A 13,957-nucleotide genomic window follows, 5' to 3' on the forward strand; every position below is an offset into this window, starting at 1 on the left:
TTCTAAGTAAATTAGCTGAGAGAGGCAAACGCTACTGACGCTGAAACGATCAGTATTGCCCTAGGGGAAAAACCAAGTTTACTGGACCTAAAGTAACGGCCAACTTTGCTCAAGTGGGCGAAGCCGACGTCGCTCCGATGAAGACAGAATGTACTGATACGCGATTCAAACTCCGCTTCAACAAATATCGCACATATCGTCAACGTTGTGTACACGTGTAAGCGTTCATTCTATCAGAAACTCTGTGGAGTTTCCCTGATGTAACGCTTCCAGATACGGTCAACGTTGCATCATCGCAAACGATGTGCTTCACAGAAACGAAGACCACGTATTAAATGCTGTTGCACAGCAGAGGGAGGTATAGCTGTGTCGAAAAGAAGGCGACATTATTAAACTAGACCGACATTACTTTACGAAAAACATTGGAAGATTACATTAGAGAGTGAAATAATGCCGTACGATTCAGATGCTGCTTCGACAGGTATACTATTTTTCAAGTACATGCAGTAAAACAATGGTGGATTACTGTTATGTTTCAAAGTCAAGGCACAAGTTATAATTCATTGCATACGAAACTGAATATGACGTTCCTTGATTTTCTTCCTGAAATGGGGCGAAGTTCCGACAATATCTTAAAATAGGCCACTATTCATTGTTTTCCAAGAAGCAACGTACTTAGATGATGCTTTCTAGAGTTACAAAAGAAATGCACTTAGCCCAAGAACCTAGTTTGCTAAGGACAAGAGTAAAAACTCTACTTCTAGCCAAAAATATATCTTGGTTCTATAACATTGTTCAATACACATTGAAGTTATTATGATTATGTTATCTTTTGAAATTTAAATTCGCGCGCGTCGTGCTCAAATTCATACAGTTTGCATCCCACTTTATAAAATAATAGATTACAAATATTATACTTGATTATTGGAGCTTGTACGGAGACATTCGGTCCGTCTTCTGTCACATTTTATAGCTTGTAGCTATTTAAATTGATTCTAGTGTAAATTTAACATTGAAACGGTTCGTATGACTCTATGTTCAAAAATCACAAACCAGAGTACCCTAGACGTTATCAACTTTGCTCTTCTTTTTTTATACGTCTTTTTCATCTCGACATATTGTAAATCTTCAACGGTATCGACATTTATAAAAAAGAAAAAAAAAAGCATGCGTACCCATGATATTTTGATTAATATGCTAAACGTTTTCGGTATCATAAAAACGGCGTAACGCTTGTAAATAAGTGGAGTTACTTTTTTATTGTTTAAATTTTTCAATGAACACACGGTTGTAGACTCACAATGTATTCGCCTTTTGTTGTGCATATTTATGCAGAGCAATGCGCATTACCAACAGAATGCCGAGTATCAGAACAACCAGACGCGTGAGCACACTCTGCAGTTACAGCAGCGTTACTGCGATCCGAAGGCGAAAAAATCGAAGAAAGACAAGGGACCGATGGCGACCGCCGGAGCTGGCGGGATTGCGGTCGTCGGTCATCCAGGGGCAGGTCCGGGCGGTCTTGGTGGACCTATAGGAGATGCGATGGCAGTCCAACAGAGAATGCTATCGCAAGGTGCAATGCCAGGATCCATGATGGGCCCCCAGGGTTCGCATCAGCAACAGCAGCAGCAGCAGCAGCAGCAACAGCATTTACAGCACCTAAGCAATCCTCAGCAGCAACAACAACAAACACAGCAGCAGCAGCAGCAACCACAGCAACAACAGCAACCAGATAGCAGTAATGGGCACAAAATGATGGTAAGTTCACATAACCACTTTAGTCAAACTTGAAATTATTTTTAAAATTGAAAATTGCTTATATAGTGCTAGTCTTTTCCTTCGTTTAAAGTTTGAAGAACATGATAGATCGATTATGCGCATACGAATGCCATGAAGATCATTGTATTTCTCTGCCAGATAATAGTGTCCATAATATAATAGGTACACTGTAATTACTTGGTTTTATGTGTAGTGTACATAGTAAAGTTAGTAGCCCCATTGGTTGTCTATTGACCGTACAATTTTCATGACTCTTACCTTCGTTGTTATTGGATTATAATTTTTTCATTCCGCATAAAGAATGGCGATTTTCTAAAGCAAATTTTGGTTTATTTTTCCCTACAAGCCAAGTGCAAGGTGCCAATAAATGAGAGCTCGCTTTGTAGATACTGGATATATTCCTGGAAACCGCCTATTCTTATTCTGAGGGTTTGTATTCTATTGAAACCATATAACGTACATTTCAGTACATGAGGATATCTACCGTCAAACAAATCGCATTTAATATGCAGCATTTATTTATATATTTAATCAGAAGTAGTTTCTTAAATTCAAACATCACATTCTTATGCTAAATCTAGAAAGAATTCAAAAGGTCAACCTTTCGAATTTACTGAAGGTCACTTCGACCTAATCTCGAACAAGCATTTTTGAAAAAAACTAAACAAATTGAAAAGAATTGAACATTCGATTTTTTGTCACCCAATAGAGCAAGAACGTCAGATAAACTTGTGCGATCTAGGTAAAACGCCGGGGGTGTACATATAATGTTAGCACATCAACGAAAAAAAAAAACAGGAAAAGGAAGCAATAAACAAAAACGTATATCACTTATGTATCAATCTTACACATGCACATTGACAGGAACGAGACAAAGCAAAGGAATAATCTAAACGGAAGAATAATACCAATTTTTTGTATGAATGACATGCAATTTGAAAGCTTTAGTAGAGATTTTAGGGACAGGGCGTAGAGGTGGTCCGTTTTTTATGGAGAGAACTAACCATCTACATAAATGCTTTACGGCAATGGCAACTCGAATAATCTTAATTTTAACAAATATTGAGAGCTGCTGATGTGGAGGTCTTAGACCTTACATTGTTTAGTCCTAATTTAATCGGGCCTTACTTCAAATCTCTGGAAAAAATCAGGTTGACACGGGAGCTGAAGGTTGGAAACGAAGCAACGCTTTTCGATATTAAGCCTGAGAGAGATGCTATTCATAACGGTTTTTTAACAGTATGGAACATTATATTTTGCGGATGTTCGAAAAGCGCTTACTCATGGATGGCAGTAAGAGTGGTCAAGTTAACTCTCTGTTCGCTATGCCCTAAAGTATTGGGTTATATAGTAACCGACAGCTATATGAAGCAGCGGAGGCCACTGTCGGCTCGCCAGTGCAGCAGCTTTCGAAAGAACGCGCAAAGTCCCGTCAAGCGGCGGCGGCGGCGGCAGCGGCGGCGGCGGTGGTGGTGGTGATGGGACTTCCGCGCAGTTGTTGTTATCGTTCTAGTCCCTGCTGCTGCTGCTGCTGAACCGTTCTTCATTCGCCTTTTACCCTCCTCGTTTGCTCATTGAGCGCTGCCTGTCATGGCTAACACATATAGGGTGCTTCGTCGGGATTGGCAGGCTTCATCTGATCTGTTGTAGTCCCGTTGTTCCGCTTGCCTAGCTAGCGTTACATGATCTTCACTTCGTGTGTTCATCTGGGGAGCTTCGTTGCCCTGTTTTCTTATCCCACTTCCTCCAGTTGATTTCTTGTGGCCCCACTGCTCCGGCCGCTCACTTCCCTTTAAGATATTTCTCCTGATCCATCCGTTGGAATGTGCTGTCGCTGCTCTTCTGACTCGCATTCGCGTATATGTCCACCGCTGTGCTCGGCTCGACCAACGCAACGGTTGGGAATATAGACTGTTGCACCGTCGAGCAGTGAGCGGGCAGGCCGCTACTTTATCTGAATTGTCCGTTGTCGGCGGCAGCAGCAGCATCGCAACGGCATCAACCAGCCTTACCACTGGCACAATCTGGGTTCGTGCCGCATTCCCGTCGTCGGAGTGGCGTTTGTCTATTAAGTCGTATTTAGACGGACAAACGAACTGACTGACTAGCGGAAAAAATAGGGGAAAGAAACTTCCTAGTCGAAAGAAGTGGCAAACATGATTCGGAAGGGGAGCTGTTTTTAAATTGCTTCATTATGCTGAAGCCATAACTCCATGGCCACAATTTACGGGAGCCTGGTGTAGGAGTTTTTTTTCTATCAGACGATGGACGATGCAGAAAAAGATCTTTGCAGGGGACAGAAAGAAAAACCCTGTACTAGAACGGTTTGGATGTTGTTGCTCGTGTCTTCCGTTACATTCACTCGTTCATTCGCGGTGTTGTTCTCAGCACTGCATAAAGAAATTTGTGCATGTGATTCGACAGGTAGGGTATGAACGAGCAGGTAAACCTGAACATATGTAACCTACGCCTACGTAAGGCGCCTGCGCAGTAGTGAACATTAGAAGCCAGATACAAAAAATGTTCTCGTGTGTCGTAGAACAGAATGGTTTATCTTTCACTTGCTAATTCGCTCGAGTTTTCATAATAAGCGCTTTTATAAAATTACTAAAGCGTGCCCATGTTACTTTAACGAAATGGTATTTAAATATTTAATCTCGTCAAGGCTGATAGGCAGCATGGTAATTTGTAGTCTGTTGCATTTATGGCATATACGTCAAACATGATAAAGTTATAACGTATTTTTAATGATTGTTTTGCAATTTTGGCTTGTTTCTTTGTTACAGCATATGCAAGCAAAACTCAAAGCGGAAATAGGATTAGGCTCGCCGATGGCGCATACGCCTCCACAACAACAAGGACGGCAGACACCACAAAGTGATCGACTAACGCCAGGATTGGACATAAAGTGTTCTCGCAGTAGTACTCCAGATGCACGGGGATGTGATAAGGGCGCGTTAGAAGACTTGCTTAAAGGTGCACCTCCCCGTATTAAACAGGAACATTCAGGAAGCAACATGGACGGTAGAGCGCCCTTCCCAGGAAGTAGCTTTGTCAAGCCAGAACCACAGAACTTCGGAGGGCAAATGGTAGCCCCGCAACAGCAGCAGGTGCAGGGTAATGATTTCCTGTCAGATTTTGCCGTCGATTCTCTTAATCCTGACGTGTTCCGAGATCTCATTCTCGAGGTAGCGGATGGAGCTGGCGGTGACTTCATGGCCGAATTTAACTTCGCCGACGTGAACTCCTCGACATTTGAAGCACCTGGGCCACCTGTTTCGAAGGGCCCTTCTGCCCCCCAACAGGCTCAGCAGCCTGCACAACAGCAAGGGCATCCATCTCAATCGAACCGCCCTGTGCCAAGCCCTCAATCGGTCCCTAGCCCAGCGGGGCAAAGTGGCCCCGCGAGCAATAGCAACACTGCCTTTGTACATAGTCCACGACCGCCACCTTCGCCACAGACGCAGTTTGGACCTCGTAGCACTGATTCTCCCAGTCAAAGTCAATCTGCCACGACGGCTTCGTATCCAATGGCGTCGAGTCCTCGCGGTGCGACGCAGGCACAGCAAAACCAGATGAACCAGATACCGCGAAGTCCTGCCATGATGCCAATGGGCAGTCCTCGTCCTGTTCCTAGCCCCCTCCCACCTCATATGATGGCGTCCGCTGCTAGTCCACAGCAACCTCAGCAAAATCAACAGGGTCCACCTCCTTCACAACAAACTGCCAGTAATGCCCATGGGTCAACCATGGCAAATAATTCGCAGGCGAGAGCCAGTCCTGCCCAAGGATCTGGAACCGTAGGGTCAAATATGCCACCCGGAAACTATTCCCATCAACAAGGACATCCTCAGGGACATGCTCATCAACAAGGCCCACCACCCGGAGCCAGACCGCCTATGTATCCTGGTCACCCGGGCCAAGGACCCATAGGTGGACCCAATAACACCTCTCGAAATGGGCAAGCTACACCTCCAATCGGTTCAGGTGGACATTTCGCGCCTGGACAACAGAACGGTCCAGCGTCGCAATCAGGAGGGCCTGCAGCTTCACTATCGCTCAAGCAGATGGCGGAGCAGCATAATAAACCCATGACGCCGCAGGGACCACCGCAAGGGCCCTATCAAGGCGGTCCATCGACTGGAGGAGGTCCGAATGGCGGTGTCAGGCTTCCAAACCAAGCGACCTACCCGCTGGCACAAACGGGTGGTCCTTACCCCAATCATAGCAATGCTATGGTTATCCGTCAACAGCAACAACAGCAATCTAGTAGTAACCCTATGTACGTGCAATCAGGCCACCATCAGCAACAACAACAACCTCAACAACAGTCACCTATTCAGGTCAACATCACGGTGGTGGGAAGTGGAGTCGCACAGCAGCCAAACATGCCGCAGCAACAACAGCCTCAACAACAGCAGCAGACAGGACATATGATGCAGCTACCTGGTGGAAGCAATGGTGTTAACCCTATGATAAACCCCAACCAGATGGTCCAACAGCAGCGGCCACCGCAACAACAACAAATAGGGTACGTAAGCGAAAAAGACTTTTGGTCATAATATGTGTGTCAGTGTTTAGAGAACAAGCCATTGAGGTATATTATCCGCGCTCAAATTGCCAACTTCGACAACATTGAAAGTATAGAAATATAGTGATCGGCAGCGTTTTGTTTTATCAAATCAGTTAACCAATTTCGTCGTCTTTCTAGCGATACGTTTACGAAACACGGCCACTGTTATCGCTTCATTGAAAATCTCTCACTCAGTAGTCGTGCCACGACAGATATTAATTGATGGCGAAGCAAAAAAATGTCTTGCTTGAAGTAATTTTCTTAAGGCCTAAGTGACGCGCTACATTTGCCATGAGTACTCGTTACTTTAGCAGAGGTAGGAACGTACGAAATAAGGCAGGAAGTGGAACGGCAAGCACAAGAATCATCTGTAATCAGTCAGATTCTACCTTGAGGACCACAGTAATAGTGCGGACTATCACGATATCAGACTCGTGTTGTAGAAAAGAGTTTATAGTGGATGTACATTTAAATTAATTATCTTATACTTAAGAGCTGACTACTGAAGTTATCATTAATTGTTCAAATTTTTACTTGGCTATTGAGTATATACATTTTAGAAGCCACTCGTAACGCTTAATTAGCCTTTAGAGATGCATTTAAACGGAAAAGACTATGATCATTAGCAGGAACTAGGTTAGAATATGGTATGAGTTGTTTTTCATCTCGTAGTTTAGTGACGGCTTACATATAATAACTAAAATCTTCCGTAATTTGTACTTAGGGCGAACTCACAATTGCACCAGCGATTATCGGAACCCATGCGGCAAATGGGCCCTGTCGGTCCACATCAGGGTCCCATAAAACCCGGAATGGGACCGCAAATGTTTCAGGGTCAACTGGGGGTTCAAACGCAACAGAATCTCCCACAAGGCCGGGGGCTAATGGTTGGAACAAGCGGGCCAAGCGGGCAAAGCAATCAGGGAAGCATACAACCATCTCCAATGGGTCAAGGACCCCCTCCAATGTACAATCAGCAACAACAGCAACAGCAGCAGCAGGTCCATCAACAACAACAACAGCTGCAACGGTTACAACTAGCGCAACAAGTGGCCTTCCAGAACAGACAAATGCACCATCCTTCGCCTTCTTCGTCTCAGCAACAACAACAACAGCAGCAGCAGCAGCAGCAGCAGCAGCAACAGCAACAACAACCGAGACCTTCGATGGCCGCTAACCACGGCAACGTCGCCGTTGTAAATCCTTTACAACAACAACAGATGTCACAACAGCCAGTGGTTAGTAATTCATACTAATATATTAATATTAATGGACGCATTGTATATATATAATGCATGCACCTCTATGAAACTATTTCTATCGTATCTATTACTCAGTATTGTTCTAATACGCTGCGGAGACAAGCTGGGTTACAGTGATGAAATACGTACGTTGTCGCAAAAACTCTTTTGACGCTGTGCAAGTTATATTTGCTAATCAGGCTTAACTAAATTTCTAGATGAACAACCAACGAGATCCAAAAATGTCGCCTCTCAATATATCTTCGAACCCGTCATATGCTGAAGCTTTAGCCTTTAGCAGTGGAAACACGACCAGTGGATCAGTGATGATGCAAAATGGCTCCGGAGGGCCTATGGGACCACAGGCAGGACAGTTTCGGCCAACGGGTGGGCCTCAGGGTCCTGGTCATCCAGGGCACTCAGGCGGACCATACCATCGATTTGCTGGTGGCCCACCTCCAGACTATAATAATGTCGCTTCCCAAAGGTAAATTTTCAAAATAGCTTGCTTTCCTGACCTAAAAATTTGTACAGATACACAACAAGCTTGAGTGAATGACCTTTTAGAATCAGCATAGGTCTGGGTACTGTCTATGAGATGTGTGAATCATTGCCATCGCGTAGTGACTAAAGTTCCCGAATTTGCCTAATAAAACTATTTAAGCTGATGTTCCAGATTTCATCATTTCCCTTCCATTTGTACTTTTATTACTGTTTCGCTATCTATATATCAATTATTTATATGCTTCTGCTTTTGACAAATAAAAAATGTTCAATCTCAATAAATTCGCTTACCCAGAATAATCGAACGACCTGGCAAGTGACGGACGAACTAACAAAATGAACACCGCTTTTTTATAAAACGCAGGATGCCGCCACGGCCAGGAATTTTTGGGACTCAAGCTGTACCGCAAGCGCCTCCTATGCAGGGTTCGTGGCGACCGTCAAATCAGGGTATACAAGGACCTGCTATGGGAGGACCGACTATCACTCATATCCAGAACCACCAGTCACAGCAGCAACAACAACAGCATCCACAACAGCAGCAGCAGCCGCCACAACAGCAGCAGCAACAGCAGCCGCAGCCACAGCATACTCAGCACCCACAGCATCCTCCAGGTCCACACTTTCAACCGCAACATCAACGGGTACAACACCATTCGATGCAGCAACAGCACGTCACGCATATGCCGCTACAACAACAACAACAACAACAGCAACAGCAGCAGCAGCAGCATCAACTAGGTATGAAATTATACGTTATATATTATATATATATATATATTATATAAATTATATATTATATATACCTAGGTAAGTATTAATTCGCACCAACGAGAGCTCTCGTCATTGTTATGAGCGTAGAAAAAAGCTGACCCCAAATAGCTTTAGTCAAATCTATAAATAATATCAAATAATAAATAAAATATCAAATAAAAATCGCTGTTAATACATATAAAAACATATGCCGTAGTTTCTATTTCGACACGTGTGCTCACAGCATACGGCATACAATGATGTAAAATTTCGTTTTTCAATATTCACTAAATCTACAAACCACAATAACGTGTTGAGTTGAAGATCGACATCAATGTTTGGAACTAGTTGTTTGACAACAAACAACGCCTGCACTCTTGTATTTTAACTTCATTAATTTACCGCTATAAGCGTGGTCTTTTTGTTTGTCACTAATTATGTTGTCCGTAGGTGCTGGTATTATGCGACCCATGGGTTCCGGCGTTTCTCAAGGAATTCCTCAAAGTGCGCCTTCCGGACCAGCTAATCAGTTTCCTATGGCGAACAGTGCGACGGGCCCCCGAATAAACCAAAACAGTTCAATGAATACTTCAAGTGGATCGATTGATCTAAACAACCTCGACTTCCTCGATTCATTGGATACGGCAGGCGACTTCAACTTCGATTCGACAGGCGCAAATATTCTTGATGACGTCCTTGGGACAGCCAACAGATGAGGAACATATGCAATGGTATCGTTCTTAGCGCACCGGTTGGATTAAGGCTCAAGAGAGCAGGTTGCAAAATTTTTGTGCCTAATAGGTGTCGCCTAGCCTAGTACGAATGATAGACGATGTGCTGGCCCTGAACCCTATCTCTCAGTCAATCCAAAGTCAACAATTCATACACGGCAGCTTTCCTATAGTGGCTGTTCGAAACGCATCTCATTTTAAATGTAGCCGCGTTTAACAACGTTTTAGGATGGCTAGTCCAGTGCACTCTCGCGATTCTTGTTGTTGTTGTTATATGAACGAATCTTTATGAAAAACTTCATTGGAAGATCATGGTAGCAGCAAGTTACTCAGTTCTCATCGTATGCAACTAAGCAATATTAAGTTAATTGTCAGAATCACCTGATCTGTTGTACAGGAAGTTTTTGGTCTGTCATTCATCTACTTGGTTTGATGGAAGCTCTTATAGAAATCATTTTCAAAGAAGGTAAATAGCCAAAGAGAAAGTAGTTCTAATATGTTTACATTATGTTTACGGGATTAAGAGCAGAATGGGAAACACATCCGATTCCGAAATGTCATATTAACAACAAATTTCCTGTAGGCGCATGTTTACCATCAAAACAGTTTTTAAGACAAACAATTTTATCATATTCTCCCTACCAACGATCTACATACAGTACCGATACGACCCTTGGGTTCAGCGCAGAATCTCCACTATGAACCGATTTTATCGTAGCATACATGAAATACGCGCTTTTCGTGCCAAAACAAAGCTTCATTTTAACATTAGTGCGTCATCGTCGCCTAGGATTTACGTCACACGGTTTCGCGTCTGATAGTGTAACTAACTTTTATGAGAGCACTACAATCAACCATAGAGGAAAATGCAATAATTGCTGAAAAGGTAGGCAGGATTTAACGTGCCAGTGTAGCCCGTATCATACGTTTGTTGCCTTATCGATCGCCCGAGACATTGATCAATCAGCAGTTGAACGAGTGTGTGGTATATATATATATATATATATATATATATATATATACAGAATGTGTTCGTGTCGAGAAGGGACACAGTTGTTAACGAAATAGCTTTGATTACTGAATACCGACACACGGATCAACTAACGCTTACTACCGAACGAACAAATTCTAGAGTGCGTTTCGTCTCTATTATCATCATCATTTCATCACTGAATAACAACAAGAAGGATATTTGTTAGGGGGCATGTGCCACTAGGTGGGCCGTTGACTCCTCTAAGGATGTTGCCAGGTCTGGCCATCATAGTACGACTACGACTCTTTGCTGTTGCTGCGTGACTAATGCAAAGGTAATCTGGTTAGGTCTGTGTATTCTGCCTGCGTGGCGTGCGCGTTTGGAAAATAGCAAATTGTTCATATAACGATAAATAAAAGATCATAAAAGAGACAACTGAAAAGTGTCAGCCAAATAGGGTACTGGGCCTCTGTGATATTGACTCAGTTGTAACACCTAACAGCTCGACGGCCAAATACGATCACACTTTCAAGCCTATATCTATACATGAAAGATGAACAGTAATAATGATAATATCTATGGTATATATATATATATATATATATATATATATACATGTGTAGAGAGGTACACATGCTGGCATACTTTCAATGTTGATGATGGTTGCGGCAAGTGCTGTTTTTTTTTCTTTTATTGCCGATATCACCATTGCTACCGTAAGTTTTTTTTTGACATAAACTATTTTCCTTGTTAATGTAATTTTCCAATTATATCTTTACCGTTGCCAGTGAACCGCACTTAAATACCAGACTAGGACGTACTCTTTTTCTCCTTACTCGAAATGGCCGACATTAACCGACGTGTGTCAATGGTCCGTCGCGTAAACTTAACTTATGTATACATATAATATATTTGCGACTCCTTTCGCGCCTCCTGCAATTTTGGAGCTATTTAAGGCCTATTTTTGTATGAAATTCTGAATATTGTATTTTAATTTTGCATACTAAATATAATTGACTAGTTTTTAGCCGCGAAAAAAAAAAGCTATATTATTATTAGTCCTTCTTAATTATTAATAGCTTATTTAATTTCGTATATCAGTGTTAAAATTATCATTGTTAATATTGAAGTATTGAGTTCTGAATGGAAAGCGGATGAACGAACGAACAATCATAAACGCGTCTTCCTCAATGTCTCATACCGATGTGTGACTTCGATTTGAAATTCAGCTCATGATATTTCCGAATATTATTCATTGAATGAGAATATATGCACACCAGCTTTGCATGTCGGTAGTAATATAATTACCATATTCGTTAGTTTGGACTTAATTTTTCTTTGTTTTATATGTAAATAGGTGTAAATTGCTTTGACAAATACGGAGAGCAGTATCTGGAAAGGTGTTTACGTCGCGGTGTTTCTAGCTTCGTCTGTAAATACTTATACATACAAAACGGCCGTGACGTGACAAACACTTCCAGGAAATGGGAATGTAACGAAACAAGTTCAATTGTGCAAACATTTCACTCGAAATCGATAATATTTGTTGGTTTAATCTTTTATACATTATATTCGTCTTTTGCCAATCAGCCCCCGAATAGAAAACTGGTCTTGGACCGCTTTCGGCCTATTCGAATTAGCCCGCCCTGTTACAGACGGCGGGAGCGGCAGCCGTTCGAAATTCTTTATACGAAAAACGCAGCCCATCGTTTGATCGTCGGCCTCTCATACAAACATCGATAGAAAATCGGAGTATTTTTGAAGGTCTACAGTTTTTAAAATGTGCAGCAACATAATAACAATTGTATGTTCGCGGATCAACGCCCATACTTCGATGTACCAGTTTTAGAAAGGTGAGGAAATGTTTTATCGATCCATTCAAAAGGGCGGTAGAAAAAATAATAGATTGACTGCGCAGGGGAGCGGGGAGGGGTTATGACCGGCTTAGCGTCGAAACCATCGGGTATTTGCTAGCAGTAAAAATAAAAGATCATGATTAACACTAATAATAGTTGAAAGCATACCCACAATTTCGATAACACGAATTGTAATAAAAAACCAACTGCCTCTATGCAAATATATATATATATATATATATATATATATATATATATATATATATACCTAAAACTATACATCAATAAATGAATATACTGAAACGAAAAGGGATCTTCTCGCAAATAATAGTAATAGTAATGTCACGATAATGTAAACGCTATTTTTTGAATGTATTTTTTAGTGGCGAGAATTACATTATGATAATAATTATATACAACGAATCAAGCAATGCAAATAATGTGTAAATAAAGAAAAATAAAACTACAGTTTACCCTACATACGCAATCGATGTGCTTGGTTATTGGCTAGCTATCTTTTAGGTTAGTTTTTTTCTTTTAGGACGGTTATCAGTTTAGGCTTAAGACAGCTGCTACACAAATAACCGTCATTTATTTGCATCTTTGTCAGATACGTGCAGAACTTCAACACAGTAATGCTCCAAATAATTATAAAAAAATTATCCCGTGTTGTTGAAATACCGTGTTTTATAAATATGCACGTGCCAGGCCATTGATTGAGGAGTTCGAAAGCATGGACCTCCCTAGCATCGCAGATGTCGTCAACTGTATCTGGAAGCATGAAAGTCACACGGCATAATGAAACTTTACGTGATAAGTTACGTGACGAGTCGGTACGTGTTGGTCGGCTAGCCTTCCCGGCATAAATCGTTGTTGCTTCCGTTTGGTGATATTTCGGTCAATATAACACTTGGTAGAACATATGCCCTCATATTTTCTTTTGGCAAACCACATTTTCTTTCTTAGAATATCTAATAACTCAGTACTTTTTTTCCATTGCAAGGGTATATGTATTACGTGCGCCCAATCGAGTCGTTCCATGTGCAGCTTGACTAGAGCAAAAGATTAGCCGGAATATTTAGAACTATAATGTGGTTGAGTAGATTACCCCTAAAGAAGGCGCCGGTATAGATTGTACAGTTCACTCAACCAAAGTGTCCTTTTTTCATACATTGCCAAAAACGGGATTTATGACGCCGCTCATATTACTTGTTTGAAGAATCTAAAGTATCAAAATGTCATCACGGGGGTTTTCTTTTGTTATTGATAAGAAAAAAATGATCGCATCGTTTCTATACTTTGGCCATTGCGCGTCCGAGTGGCTCTTCGAACCGAATTTGTCACTGCGACTATGCTCGACCATTTGCTTCCAAAAAAAACAAAAAAAAACTCCAATAATATGTTAGTCTGATTTATGTAAACACGGGGAAGCACTGATCTGGTCTAACCATTTGCCCAAGATTTGCTGCCCAAAAAACAGCGCATCGCCAAACGACCCATAATGGCTGGCGCCGTTAAGTCGAAACCCACATTTTTTGAACAAA

The 13,957-nt window shown here is 41.9% G+C and overlaps 1 protein-coding gene across 11 annotated transcripts in view; it reads left to right on the forward strand.

Annotated features, from left to right (window-relative positions):
* The window catches only part of LOC111243557 (uncharacterized), a 55,512-nt gene extending 42,612 nt beyond the window's left edge, over positions 1-12,900 (forward strand). For all 11 annotated transcript variants that reach the window (XM_086992168.1, XM_086992170.1, XM_086992177.1 and 8 more), the window contains 6 exons: positions 1,336-1,761; positions 4,569-6,313; positions 7,080-7,593; positions 7,815-8,083; positions 8,465-8,841; positions 9,304-12,900. In XM_086992168.1, the coding sequence (XP_086848294.1) occupies positions 1,336-1,761; positions 4,569-6,313; positions 7,080-7,593; positions 7,815-8,083; positions 8,465-8,841; positions 9,304-9,569 (3,597 nt within the window). In that variant the 3' untranslated portion in view covers positions 9,570-12,900. The remainder of the gene's footprint in view (positions 1-1,335; positions 1,762-4,568; positions 6,314-7,079; positions 7,594-7,814; positions 8,084-8,464; positions 8,842-9,303) is intronic.
* The last annotated feature ends 1,057 nt before the right edge of the window (positions 12,901-13,957 follow it).

The sequence above is a fragment of the Varroa destructor genome, unplaced genomic scaffold (assembly GCF_002443255.2).
Source record: "Varroa destructor unplaced genomic scaffold, Vdes_3.0 BEIS01000001.1, whole genome shotgun sequence".
NCBI classification, from domain to species: Eukaryota; Metazoa; Arthropoda; class Arachnida; order Mesostigmata; family Varroidae; genus Varroa; species Varroa destructor.